This window comes from Pagrus major, chromosome 1 (assembly GCF_040436345.1).
Source record: "Pagrus major chromosome 1, Pma_NU_1.0".
Classification (NCBI taxonomy): Eukaryota; Metazoa; Chordata; class Actinopteri; order Spariformes; family Sparidae; genus Pagrus; species Pagrus major.
The window spans coordinates 17,371,404-17,385,400 of record NC_133215.1 but is presented as its reverse complement, the minus strand read 5'-3'; the positions used below and the strand labels follow the sequence as shown (position 1 = coordinate 17,385,400).

General features: G+C 40.5%; 2 protein-coding genes across 9 annotated transcripts in view; both read left to right on the top strand.

Moving 5' to 3' along the window:
* The window catches only part of rbm47 (RNA binding motif protein 47), a 34,095-nt gene extending 30,437 nt beyond the window's left edge, over positions 1-3,658 (top strand). For all 7 annotated transcript variants that reach the window (XM_073467069.1, XM_073467093.1, XM_073467053.1 and 4 more), the window contains one exon: positions 739-3,658. In XM_073467069.1, coding sequence (XP_073323170.1) covers positions 739-990 — 252 coding nt within the window. In that variant the 3' untranslated portion in view covers positions 991-3,658. The remainder of the gene's footprint in view (positions 1-738) is intronic.
* Positions 3,659-6,144: 2,486 nt separating this feature from the next.
* Positions 6,145-13,864, top strand: zfp91 (ZFP91 zinc finger protein, atypical E3 ubiquitin ligase). Of its 2 annotated transcripts, none has more exons than XM_073464892.1 (12): positions 6,145-6,914; positions 7,218-7,255; positions 7,417-7,533; positions 7,849-7,888; positions 8,953-9,063; positions 9,147-9,239; positions 9,318-9,503; positions 9,684-9,734; positions 9,813-9,891; positions 11,157-11,271; positions 11,392-11,491; positions 11,597-13,864. In XM_073464892.1, the coding sequence occupies exons 1-12, from the start codon at positions 6,502-6,504 to the stop codon at positions 12,585-12,587; spliced, it is 2,334 nt and encodes a 777-aa protein (XP_073320993.1). In that variant the 5' UTR covers positions 6,145-6,501; the 3' UTR covers positions 12,588-13,864. The 2 variants fall into 2 exon arrangements, with proteins under 2 accessions (XP_073320993.1, XP_073321755.1); XM_073465654.1 differs by having other exon boundaries at positions 6,413-6,914; positions 7,852-7,888; positions 11,597-12,677.
* Positions 13,865-13,997: the final 133 nt, after the last annotated feature.

The following is a 13,997-nucleotide window of genomic DNA, read 5'->3' as shown; positions in this document are numbered from 1 at the left end:
CTGATAAACTGGATTGTGAGCTGTAGTAAACACACCAACCTCTTCAGCTCATACAGCTGCAGTGTCTCAGGGTTAGTTAGGCAAAGCTCATTAATTGTTACACTATGCATTAATAGTTTGAGTCAAACGTAGGGAGCGTAACCAACAAAGGCAATCTATCAGAAGTGGCGTAGGGCGGGTCTTGCAAGAAAACCAGTGGGATCCATAGTAACGCATCTCACAGTATGCCATTTTCACTTACAAATAGCATAAATCTTTGTATTGGCAACAAAAAGAGCTATTTCTCTTTATATTACAGTGTATTTCTATCTATGTCAAGTGGTGTGGCTCCATATATTTACCATCTGTGAAATTTTTTTTCCCATGTTCTAATTAGGACTAAAAGGATTCATGTTTTCTTATAGGCGAGTTTTAATTTGTCCATGCTTACTAAAGAAAAGGTAAATAGGTTGTATGTTAGCAAGCAATGTAACATTAGTGTCATGTCTTGTGTTGTTAGGTACAGTTGCCATGAATGGAGAAATTAGCTAAAATAACCATTTTTTTTGTTTGAGGCTTTAAAAATGATTATTTCTGCTGTAAAGTTTGGCATTTTATTACGGGGAGCCAGCCTCAAGTGGCCATTTGAGGAACAGCAGTTTTGGGCTTAATTTTTTCAGCCCCTGGAGGTTGCCACTTGTTAAGGACACACTTTAGAAATTGTCTTATTCACTATATTCCTTCTCCTCCATTTACCAGGGCCGTCCAATCACTCCCGTCTATGCCATGGCCCACAATGTACAGCGTATCCCAGCAGCTGGTGGCCTGTATGGAGGTGGATACGTCCCCATCACAAACTACGCTGCCAACACAGCAGCTCTGGCCGCTCTGCAGAAGAATGCAGCGGTGGCGGCTGCAGCATATGGGGGATACGCAGGCTATGCGGTGCCACAGGCCTTTCCCGCCACAGCCTTCCAGCTGCCCATCCACGATGTCTACCAGACATATTAATGTGAGGGTGGGACCACATGACTGAGCGACCACCGCAGTCTGTCCCATCACTTGAACTTGTGAACATCCAAAAGCTCGAAAGGAATGTCGTTTGAATGATATTAAGAAAACAGACAGTGAAACAATGACAACCTGACATCTCATATCAGCCTCAGTGTATCCTGGACCCAAGGCAACCACATGACAGGCTTAATTATGCAGCATCACTGTAAATTAGAACACACATAGAGGACAGTCCACTCACTGAGGAAACTAACCTGTATGCGGTGACAGTCAGCGCCCCTAACAACAAGCATTACATCACATATCTTTCTCTCTCTTTCTCTCTCTTCTATACACTGAAGGTACATTCAAGTATTTATGAAGAGAAGAAACATATTTAAGGTTTATTCTCTGTAGGTTTCTCATTATTGGGGCGGTATTTGTTCTCCGAAGCAGCAAAGATAGACCTTTACATCATGTCTACAAGAAAGAAAAGTTAATTTAAAGAAAGTAAAAGTACAACAGGAACTACTGACAGGAGAGGATACCACTGAAGACAACTGTTTTTGGATATACTAATGTTTTTTTCTAGTATTTTTTCCATTAATATAGTATTGTAGCCAATTCTATGTGCTGTAGGTGATGCTGTCCGTCCATGCTGGTTGAATGTGTATGTTTCAAACATGCCCATTTGGTACTTTTTGGTTTATTTAGTTTTATTTGTGTTTTAAATGAAGGTTCTAAGTGTCGTGTTCTTTTGCCTATATTTAGCTTTTTTTTCTCCTCCTTAACTTGGAAACATAGCATGTTTTGTTTGAAGAAAAGTTGCCAGCTAAATAATATTATTGTGCCAGGTTTGTAGGGGAAGAAATGCTAGTGAAAGAAAACTGGAAAGGCAACATGGTTTATCTATAAGTCTGACAGACGGCGACATCATGAACATGGAGATATTTCCTATCCTCAGAAAATGCGCTGACAGGGCACTAAGACTGAACAGATGTTAGTTGTTTTGTTTCTCATTTATGCATATCTTTATTATTGTTTTTTTGTAAATTGCTTGACTTTTGAAAGGTGAACAAATATGGACAGGAATGAGAGACATTTATCTATATGGGCTGGAGCACTAAAGAGCTCCTGTATTTGCCAACGCTAACCAAAAAAAAAACTAAGGCTACAAACACTCCAGTCTCATGATATTAGAAAGATTGTGCCTGACTACAGTGCCTTACATCTGCATAATGTATGTGCTACCCCGTGCTTGTCACTGTGCCTTTCATTACAAAGTGAGTGGAGTTTTCTGCATTCATATTTCCATTGCACCAAATTTGTGGTATGACTGTATCGGGGTGAGACGCGTAGGTTTTAGTCTCTGCAGTCAGATGTGACAAGGCTACCTCTCCTGCAGTAACACTCCATAGACATTGTCTCCTCTTTATTTCTCGTCCTCCAAACTGTGCTTTTGACCGAGGTGCACTTAAAACGTATTTATAAAAGGCAAGAGATTGCGACTTTCAGATGAAGAGATGTTCACATGTGAACTGGGCTCTTTTCAATGCCTGTGTCTGTGACCGAGTTTTTCCTAAAACATAAAATAACCCTGATGAATGTTTAGAAGGCACTTTTTAAACTCTGAAAACAAGTGTAATACTGGACTGGGAATCACTGGAGCAATACCTCATTCTGAAATATAAAAGTAGCCATGCACACAAACTTAACGGATGCAAACTGATCATGAAGTCACACTCCACAGCCATCTTTATATGAGAGCATGTATTTGTAAAGCAGTTCTGGTAGTCCTTTTTTTTAATCTCTGCATATTTTGTCATTTTTACTGCATTTTAAACAACATGATGCGTTTGACTTGACGATGGCCTGTATTTTGAGAAAAATGAAAAGATTGATTATCCACAAACAAGTCTCATTTCACTCCATCATCTCCATTTTGCTACTGCTTTTATTATTTTCTTGTATGATGACAATACGTCAGGATATATTTAATATATGCATTACATGTGTTGTGTATGAAGTAAGAAGAAAAGGTATAATATATTCTAAAACATATTTCTTTTCTTTATTTACACATTGTTTAGGGATTAAAAAAGTCAGAGTAACAAAAGTAGAAAAATATATGTTTTCTTTTTTGCCAAAGTGTCCAATAGTTTTTAAAGAATTCAAGGTTATTGTGTTTTTGTTATGTGTAATATTCTGTTTGCTATTTTGAACTGGATTCTGTGTTTTGAGTGGGAACAAGAAGAGCTACTTTTTTTATCCGCTTCAACAGCAAAAAGACTAAAACTGGATTATCATGTGTGTTGAGCTGCTGGTTTTGCAACTGCATATGTCAGTAACAGCCATCCAAATTTCACCTTCTGCTTGTTTCCCACTCATTACACATGCTTTATTTTCTTTTGCCTGCATTTCACCCACACTGCAGCAGCGGGATGAAGTCCTTCTGCTCCTTGTGTCAGTGGTGTGGAGCCATGTATGCCTAGTTTAACATAGGTGTTACCATTTAAACTCTTGCTAGTGTGTGCCTTATTGCCAAGATGTGCCCTTTGCTATGCCTTTGTAGACCTATGCAGACTGTTTTCTATCTGAAGGTTTGTTTAAAAAAAAAAAAAGAAGCTTGTTCGGTCTTGTTATATTTATAGTGATAAAGTAGATAAATAAAGCATTTTCAAAAGGATGCAATGCTGTATTTCATTTTGTTTGTCTACATTGTTCAAACACACTGTCTTAACTATGTCAGCTAGCCTTAGTTTTAGATTAAACCGCATAACTGTAAAAAGTGCAAAAGGGGTCAGACGTTTCTTGACTTTAACTCCGACCTCTGTGAATGGAAACCCATCCCTGACCTCATACATCAGCTACTATTAGGCAATGTGTCATGATGGAGAGAGAGAGAGAGAGAGCGCAGTGTTTTGAGAATGTTTCATAAACTTCTCCGTCAACTTTACTCCAGAAACATGTTGTACCCTGGCGAGGAGCTCAGTGAGGCCTTTCAGAACATTAGCAGCCCTCATCGTTCAGAACAACATGAGAAGGAGGAGGAGGGCAGTCACAGGTACATGGAGTTTTTATAGTGTATCCACCTGCCAGACAGCAGTTTAACCATTAAAGTATTGAGACATGTTACAGAAAAAAACAATCAGCTTAACTGTTGGAATGTAACTAAGTACATTTATTGTATTTGAGAATAATTTTGAGGTACTTGCACTTGAGTTGAGTATTTCCATTTTCTGCCACTTTATACTTCCACTCCACCACAATGTGGATGCTACTTTTGTACAATTAACTCTATTACATTCATTTGATAACTTCAGTTACTAGTTATTTTGCAGATTTTATGCTGAGGCAATTGGATTTAAAAATAAAAACAAAAAAACAAACTGATTTTGATCATCAGAAAAATGACCCATAGAGTATAAACATACATGTGAATACATGAATAATTTACTTCTGCTTTTGATACTTAAGTACATTTAATATCAGACACTTTAAGACTTTTACTCAAGTACTATTTGTATACTTTGGTACTTTCAGTTTTACAAAAGTAATATTTAGACATGACATCTCAAGTATGACTTTGGGGTACTTTATACAAAGCTGCTAGTGATACCTACAGTACTGATACTACCAATTCTAAGTCCAGTCATCAGTCACTCAAGTACTTAAGTACAAGTTTGAGGTACTTTACTTGATTTTATGCTACTTTGTACTTCTACTCCACTACATTGCAGAGGGAAATATTGTCCCCTTGTCTGACAGCTTTATTTACTACATCACAGATTAATTATACAAACCAGCAGTATATAAAGTATTTAAAAGCCAACCTTTACTTGCTGCAACATTACAGTGATGTACACGTTAAGTACAATTTTGATGCAAGACTTTTACTTGTGCCTTACTTGTATCATCAGTAGGATAGATATAAAGAAATTGTCATGTTTTGGGAGCATGATCTCTCTTGTTGGTGCATGCACTCCTCTTCTCTGCCGATTTTGTGTACATGCACGCAGTGATCGTCACCCTATTTGTTCATAGAATTGACATAACTGAAATTTGCTTGAATTTTGCCATTCAAGACTTACCATGTATGTTATTAAGTGATCAGCTGAGGACAGTAAAATGCTTAATTTGCTGCCCCATTATCTGCTCTTAATAATAAAACAAATTGGTATTCGTATCAATATTGTTAATTCTGGCCCTAGTAGGGTCAAAACCTACTTTTGTGGGTTTGCCCTTCCCATCAACTACAATCCCTCATGGTGGTTTGTGTAAGCTAAATAAAACCTTTACAATCTCAGTCAGGCATGAAGCAACAGTAAGTTAATTTCTCAGAAATATTATCTTTAACACCACACCTGCTTTATCACACTGACCGATAATAAGAGAAGAAATTTAACCAAGTTAACTTTATTCTGTCAGAGATGAACTATGAACTATATATTTAAGACAATATTGCCATCTGGTGGTAAATGAGGCCCATCAGAACAGCCTGCAGCAGAGCTGTACAGCTCTGACCACACAGTGCAGGTTTTTCCACTGGCAGCCATGTTAGCTTCACTGTCATCAGTGCCGAATATTGTAGGAAATAAATCATAATTCATCTTACTTGAGGGTAAAATATGAATTCAATACATGCAAGAAGAAGATATGACTATACACTCTGAGTGTTGAGTGAAATATTGTAATTTATTAATTTATTTAGCACATAACACAAAAAATATTGCAGGCTGGGCAATACAGTGAAAACATTTCAATCATTTTTACCTGGTTGTTAGGGGAAATATTCTGCATGCATGGATTATTTTTAGATAATTACATCAATATTGTATTATTTGTTGTTACAGGAGAAAAATTCCATTGCTAATCATACACAAAATCTTTATATTCCTCATGTTTTATCCTAAAGTGATAAAAGCACGTCAAAAGAGATAGAAATATCCTTAAAATAAAGTCCGAGCTGTGGTGCTTCAACGCAAACTACAGTTCCCATGATGCCCCGGCAGTCAGCCGTGTGCACGGTGCCTTTGCACGGCTGATGCTTTCTCCGCAGATTTATAAACACTGCGGATCGGCCGACTCCATCTTCTGGAGGCACGGAGGGAAATCCAAATAGTTTGTGCAGCTGCTAAAATGCGTTGCCGCTCCTGAACGTAACCTCAGTTTATATTTGGCTTAAAGGAGACGCAACAAAGCGCACAAAATGGTTGCGCTCCAGGCCCGGGCGAATAAGTAGGTTTACTATAGCTTTAAGAACGCGAAAATAGTGTCTGCTTCTTTAAAATGATATCGGTTTATTGCTGAATAGATAATTAAGAAAAGTTTTCAATGTCTAATCAATAAATGTATGCATTTAATTTGCGACGAAACCAGCGCATTGACAGAAAATGCCCCACTGTTGGATAAAGGCCGCTTGCAATCAAAACGTCTTTTAACCAGATGTGGTCCGTTTTTCCGCACATCGCTACTAAACCTGCTTGACTTTAAGCGGAATTTGAGGTAGGCTGAAGTGTCCTCACGGTGATGGAAGCGGCCGGCGACCGAGCAGAGGATGTAAATAAAGGTGGAGAGCCGGCGGAGGACAAGGCCGCAGAGCAGACCCCGGCCACCAGTTCCAACGTTACCCCGCGGAGGGGGCTGAGGGAGCGGGGCGCGGGCCGCCCGAGGTCCGGCGTCTCCGCATCATTAACGGACGTTAACGGAGCAGCGTCGAGCCCGCAGAGCTCAGGACGGGTTTTAAGAGACAGGTCAACGAGGGCAGTACCGGCCTGGCTGAAGGACAGCAAGAGCGACGACGACGAGGACGAACCGAGCCCGGACACCGGTGCGACCAAGCGGAGGAAAGTTTCCAACTCGAGGCGGAAGAAAAATTCAGAATCAGCGGGTTCGGCTGAGGCTGGAGGGGGGGTCGCAGGTGACAGCCTTCAAGGCACAGAGTAAGTTTGTAAGAGAGCAGTCCAAGCCGTACATTTGTTTACATCGAGCCTGTCAAGACTTTTTACATGTGTGTTTATGTCGGAGGGGTCAGTTCCTGTCAAAAGCACGCCTTCAGCATAGCTCGTCCCCTTTCTTCAGCTCCGCATGGGGAGGGTGGAGTAACACTTACCTGGGTCTACAGATTGTCATATTTATATTCAGTGCTACCGCTTTTAAATGCATTGTTTTTGTAGAGTTATGTTGGATGTGCCTTTTGCAGGTAGAGAAAAAGTCATCTCAGTGTTTTTGTCTCCTTTTTCCAGCTCAGATGACCAAAAGAAACCTGCCACAGATGCTCAAGGTGATCAGTCTTTGACATGCCTACATCTTATTCAATATATGTGGATGGAAGCAGATTATGTGTACATTGGTTTATGTGTGTGTTGTGTCTACATATGCCTGCACCGCACACTTCATGGCACACAGTATGTTTGATGGCATGCCTCTGCTCCATCACTCCAGCTCTTCCCTCCAGACGCCCCCCAGCCCAGACTCGTGCCAAGCCCCCGTCTGGCAGGGCTGGCCGCGGCTCTGCCAAGCCTGTGTGTAAGACCGAACCTGGAATGGATAATCCAGCTGGTGAGCAACCTGTTGACAGTGAGCGACAGTGGTTCGGCATGTGGGCCTGTGATTCAGGCAGAAGCACTGAGGCTTCAGGATGTTATTTATTCTATTAAAGCCCTTCAGTGACATTTTATTTAATTGATATGTGCTGGTTGTAATTATGGATTTTCAGTGTAACTAATGGGATCAGTGCTGTCTGGTTAGTCCCTTCTACTTCCAGTGACACTCTTGGAGCAGACTGAAATTAAATGCTTGTGTTTATCTAATTCGCCCAATTTTATACAAGTTTGCACATCATCTAAACTGGTTTCTTTCTCTGTTTGTCTGCAGCAGTGGAAGGAGAGTTAAACAATAAAGAGAAGTATGACATGTAAGTATATTTTTGTTCCTTTGGGTAAAACACAATATGAACATTGTAAGCAAGTCGTATACTTTTACAAAATGGTAAATATATGGTTAAGGTATAAATTAAAGAATCACGTGAACTGACCCTAGTGATTGATGTGATGGGATCATGTTGGATTTTATCAACAGTTTATCTTTGACGCAGTCAGATCAGATCAGATTGGTTTATACTTACTTGTTCTGACTCTGTGGGGTTCTGCAGTAACATTTTTTAAAAATGTCATAAAAAACATGCTTAGTTTTAACAAAGGAGGCTGCTAGAGGGTTAGAGAGGTTACATAATATTTCTATATATCTTCAGCACTTATCTTGTGCTGTTATTTATGGCCCCCTGTGCCCATGTTTTTAAAGTATACTGTCTTAAGCCCTTTTCTCACTGGACTAGTATTGCCCAGAGACCTTAATTAATATGTAATAATTATGTAGGACGTCTGTGACCTTAATCTTGGGCAAATCTGCCATGTCTGTATTTGTAAAGTAAAAACTCCACCACAAATCACAACCATATTTTGCCAAACACAGAGGTCATGTGATAATAATAGTCCTTTTCCATTTCTTTTTAAACATCTGTTGTAAGCTTGTAAGTAGTCAGTAGCTGTGCTGTGAGTTCGAGATACTGATGTTAAAATGAGTGACAGAAGGCAACAAATGGTTTTCATTTACTTGATTTGAATGAGCTGTAAATGTGTATTTATGCTTGCAAAACAACTCTAAACTATGTTAATATTGTGGCTGCTGAAGAACAGATATTTCGCCTCTGAAAGTGGAAAGTTGTTAAACAGAGCCTTGACCTCATGTCAAGGAGATAATGTCAGTAAATCCAAGTAAAATACAAACTTTGTTTATCCCATGCAAATGCACCATACCACATACAAATGTGGCAACCTTATTTGTAAATCACACGTGGTCCCCTGGTAATACTAGTCCAGTGCCAATAGGGCTTTACTTGTAAATTGTGAGAGTGTGTGACTAAGTTAGTTTGGTGCTGTGTTTTGATGACGGCTGTGTTTCTAATTTCTGCTGTCTCAGTAAAAAGAAAGAGAAGGAAAACGAGGATGTTGCTGAGCCAGTCTTGGATGATGAAGACCCTCCATTTCAGGATGACCCAAACGACCGCAACTACCAGCCGCGGAGTCAGAGGTATAATTATCTCAAGTGCGTCAACTTGACCCTGAGCACAAGAGGGGAATTCTGTTTCAAGTGATTTGTTGTTTTGCTTTCAGTGGCGCAGAGGAGGAAGAGGCCCTCAGCAGTGATGAAGACGTTCCTTTTAGAGATGATCTAAATGACCAGAGCTATGACCCGAAAGCTGAAAGGTTTGTTTCTCTGACATAATCAGAAATGGCGCCCCATTTTGTGTTTACTAACTGGATATCTCTCTCTTTCTGTCTTAGGGATGTCCCTAAACCAAAGCGCAGAGCTCCTCCTAAACAGAAGGAGAAGAAAGAGAAAGAAAAAGCACCTAAAAAAGAGAAAGAGGTCGCTGAGATAAAGATAGAAGGTTTGGACAATGTGGAGAGTGTGGAAGAGGAAGTGAAGCTAGAAGAAGAAATGGTGGAGGACCCGGATGGACCCAGGAAGTAAGCACAGCACCAATTGATGTGTAATAAAGTATATGTTAGTATATAGATTCATGTTGCATGTGTGTTTAATGAGCCACAGTTGGACTTTTACTCTTTTTCCAAACAGCTTCTAATTCACTACATGTTAGAACGAGCCTTTTTTCCTGATTTGCATTAATCATATTTGGTTTATTTAAGGAGAGGTCGGCGGAAAAAAGACGATAAAACCCCAAGGCTGCCAAAGAGAAGGTGAAGTTGATATCTGTTTTATTTAATATTTGGTTTCAGTGTTGTGACAGTGCAATGACACATGCTTCACCCACACAGGAAGAAGCCCCCAGTGCAGTATGTGCGCTGTGAAATGGAAGGATGTGGGACAGTCCTGGCTCATCCTCGTTACCTACAGGTCAGTCTCAGCAACGACACAATCCCAGTGAGGGCTGTCTGTCACTCTCAGCTGCCGCAGTAAAAATGTGTTTGGGAATTTATTCTGTATGCATCATAAAGAGGTTAGGACTACTACAAGCATTTTTTGTTATCCTGATTCAATTTCAGATACTATTTAATTTTATAATTTGACCACACATTCCTGTTTAGTAGGGTTCCAGCTAAGATTTATTTTAATTATCATTTACTCTGCCAATTGTTTTCATTATTTGTTTAACCGTTTAGTCTTTATAATGATAAAAAAGATATGAAAAATGCTCATCATAATTTCCCAGAGAGACGTCTTCAGAATGTTTCTTTTATCCAACCAACAGTCCAAATCCAAAGACTCTTCATTTACTATCATAAAAGACAAATGTTTGAGATATTTGCTTGAAAAATGACTTAAATTATATATCGATTTATGAAAAAAGTCTGTTTCAATCGAGTAGTCGACTAATCTTTGTAGCCTTATTGTCAATGCTGATAACTCCACTAAAGGTGAAGTCTCACAGGTTCACACAAAATGTCATGCAAACCTAAATCAGAATCAGAATCAGTATTCCTTTATTGTCCCACAATGGGGAAATTTGTTTGCCACAGCAGCCAAAGGACAGAATATTTACAAAAAACAATAACAATAGCCAAAAATTAACAATATAAATTAAAAAGGTAAGAAATAGAATAGACTTGTGTGTGTGTGTATGTATGTATGTATGTATATATATATATATATATATATATATATATATATATATATATATATATATATATATATATATATATATATTAAAAACATGATATTGTACAAAATTAACAGCAGTGAATTTTTATTTACAATATAAATAATACATATGGGTATTAAGAAAACTGACAGTGCAGAGTGCAGAGTGAGGTCTATTGGGAGCAGTGCTGATTGTAGAGTCTGACAGCAGCAGGAAGGAAGGACCTGCGATACCTCTCCTTCACACACTTAGGGTGTATCAGTTTGTTGCTGAAGGAGCTGACCAGTGCGGTGAAAGTGACCTGCAGGGGGTGGGACTCCTTCACCAGCAGCGATGACAGCTTGTCCATCATCTTGCTCTCTCACACCACCTGCACTGGGTCAATAGGGCATCCCAGGATGATACCTGCATTCACATAATGTCTGACCGTGACCATACAGTGACAACTTTTACTCTCCTTGCCATCCGATTCAACTAATGCTAATATGCTGTTCTGCATTTTCTCTGTTTTCCATGCCAGCACCATATAAAGTATCAGCACTTGCTTAAGAAGAAGTACGTCTGTCCTCACCCGTCTTGTGGGAGGCTTTTCCGCCTACAGAAGCAGCTGCTGCGACATGCGAAGCACCACACAGGTACATACGCAGCGCATACAGAAAAAAGGCATTGGGTTTGATCTGTCTGACAAATTTTGTCATAATTAATAGTAAAGTATATGCAGAACACTTCTATATTTGTGTGTTTTGTGGTTCTAGACCAGAGGGACTACATCTGTGAGTTCTGTGCTCGTGCCTTCAAGAGCTCCCACAACCTGGCTGTGCACCGCATGATTCACACGGGAGAGAAGCCCCTACAGTTAGTACTTTTGTATTAGAAGTCTTTGTTGCGACATTTTTTAATTATCTTAAATTTTCCGAGATGACTTCAATGCATTTTCTCTCACTCCCCCCCCCCCCACAGGTGTGAAATCTGTGGCTTCACGTGTCGTCAAAAGGCGTCTCTGAACTGGCACATGAAGAAGCATGATGCTGATGCCACTTATCAGTTCTCCTGCCCAATTTGTGGCAAGAAGTTTGAGAAGAAGGACTGTGTGGTGGCCCACAAGGCCAAGAGCCACCCTGAGGTGCTAATAGCTGAGGCACTGGCAGCCAATGCTGGCGCCCTCATCACAACCCCCGCCTCCCTGCTGGAGCTTTCAGGAAACCCCATGCAAACAGAGGTCACTGCCCTGGACGTGAGCCAAATAGGGCAGGATGGGCAGGTGGATCAGCTGAGCCAAGAAGGGCAAGTCGGGCAGCAAGTGGCTCAGGTGTCCCAGATGGGCCATGTGTCCCAACAAGTGAGTCACCAGGTGGTTTTACTGGGACAAGACCAGAGCCTCCATACCATGCAGGTGCCAGTGACGATCGCCCTGTCCCCCCTTGACCCCCCTTCACCTGCTGACAACCACCAGCAGCAGACTCACCTCCAGCTCCAGATGCCCGTCCAGTTCGTGCAGGCCGCTCAGCAGTCACAACTGACCCTCCATTCCAGCTCAGTGGTGACCCAACATCAACCCCAGCTCCAGTCTCTGCAGTCATATTCCTCCCAGCAGCAGAGCCAGGGCCAGACGCAGATCCTCCAAATGACCTTCCAGCCGGTCAGCCAGTCTCAGACCCACATTCAGCAGATCCCCATCCTAGCCACTTCTCAGCAGCTTCAGACCCTACAGACGGCCACCCCAAGCCCCACTCTCCTGTCCCCCTCCCATCCCCAGTCCCAGGATCCAGCTTCCACCAACGGGGACAGCTTTATTCTGGACAATCCCGTGCTCTCGTCTTCCTCTCAGTCGATCAGCTCCCTTCAGCAGACAGAAGCTTTGGGGGAGGACGGTGTGGTGTGGGAGCAGACGGGACAGGGGGAAGTTCTGTCGGACGGCTCTGAGAGGCATGTGCAGCAGGCCCTCATGTAAAACACAAACCAGAAATAGAGGCAGATTTTGTCATCCGTGACCTAATATACTGTAATGCAATGTTTGAGGTAAATGTAGGATCACCAATATATTAAGTACTGTTCACTCATAGTCATATTTGGTAGCTTTTTAGAATATCTGTATCAGGGAAAGATCTGTATGTGTCTGTACGTGTAAGTCGTTGCCTTTGTACATAACAGTCCTGTAACTAGCCTTTTATGTGTGTGTGCGTGTGTGCGTGTGTGTGTGTGTGTTGATGCTGAGGTTGTGTCGCAAAGCTGTTGCTATTATGCAATAATATAGCATACCTCTTAGTAATATACAGCACATTAAATGCCTAGTGTGTGGCATCAAGGTTCCTACTGGAATAAATCAAGTTTTTTATTATTAATTAACACCAAATACACATTAGAAAGCTGTAAATGTCAGTTTAAATGAATAGGCAGCTATTTTTTCATTTATTGTCCAGATCTACTGTAAAGCCTTTATTTGAAAAGGTTAAAAGATATAACAGAAAAAGATTTAAAGTCACACAAAAAAATCTGCAAAGGTGTAGACAAATAGACATTTCACAAGCCTGTAAAAAGTCACAAAATATGCATATTTTAGCAGTTTTTGCAGCGTCATGAATCTGTTTCAATGACATCTGTGCAGTAGTGTTGTCGAAAATATTGATACATAATCAAATCTGAATATTTGAAACTTTTTCATTCCCTCCCCCAGAAATAGATTAACTTAGATGCTGATGCTCTTAACATATAGTACACATGCCTTGCCTTATTTATCTTTTAGTGAAAAACTAAAAGTTTATGCCCTCAATTTTGTGTCAGTTTTCCCCCGTGGTACCAAGTATCGATATTTTAAAAGGTATTGTATCAAAGTTGCAAATTCCAGTATCGTGACAGCACTACTATGCAAATGTTTGTTAAGCTTGGCTGCTTGTAGACTTTAAAAGAGTAACGCCCCTATAATGTATGTACTTATTAAAAAGTTCTCGGTTATTTTAGGCAGCCAGAACATGACCGTGGACGTTGTAAATCACATTTGAACCCATAAAATAACAGTATAGCACAGTCACTGAAATAGTAGAACTCAGATTTTGTCAATAACCTTTCTAAGTGTAACGTAATTTAATAAGCAAAGCTATGTAGAGACCTTGGAAACATACGTATGTCAATACTAAATCTGCACCTCTCTGATTTGTGGTTTAGGATGTGTGGTAGAGCAAACACAAAAACTGTTCATTTATATGATGTAAATAAACATCTTAACATTTATCCAAAGTGTATTCACTGACAGAGAACGTAATTGTGTGTGGATAACCCAAACAACCACACAGATGTTTTTTCTCTTCAACTGAAGCTGCCACAGACCCAATCCCAATGTCCCCCTGAAGGCCTTCAACCCTGA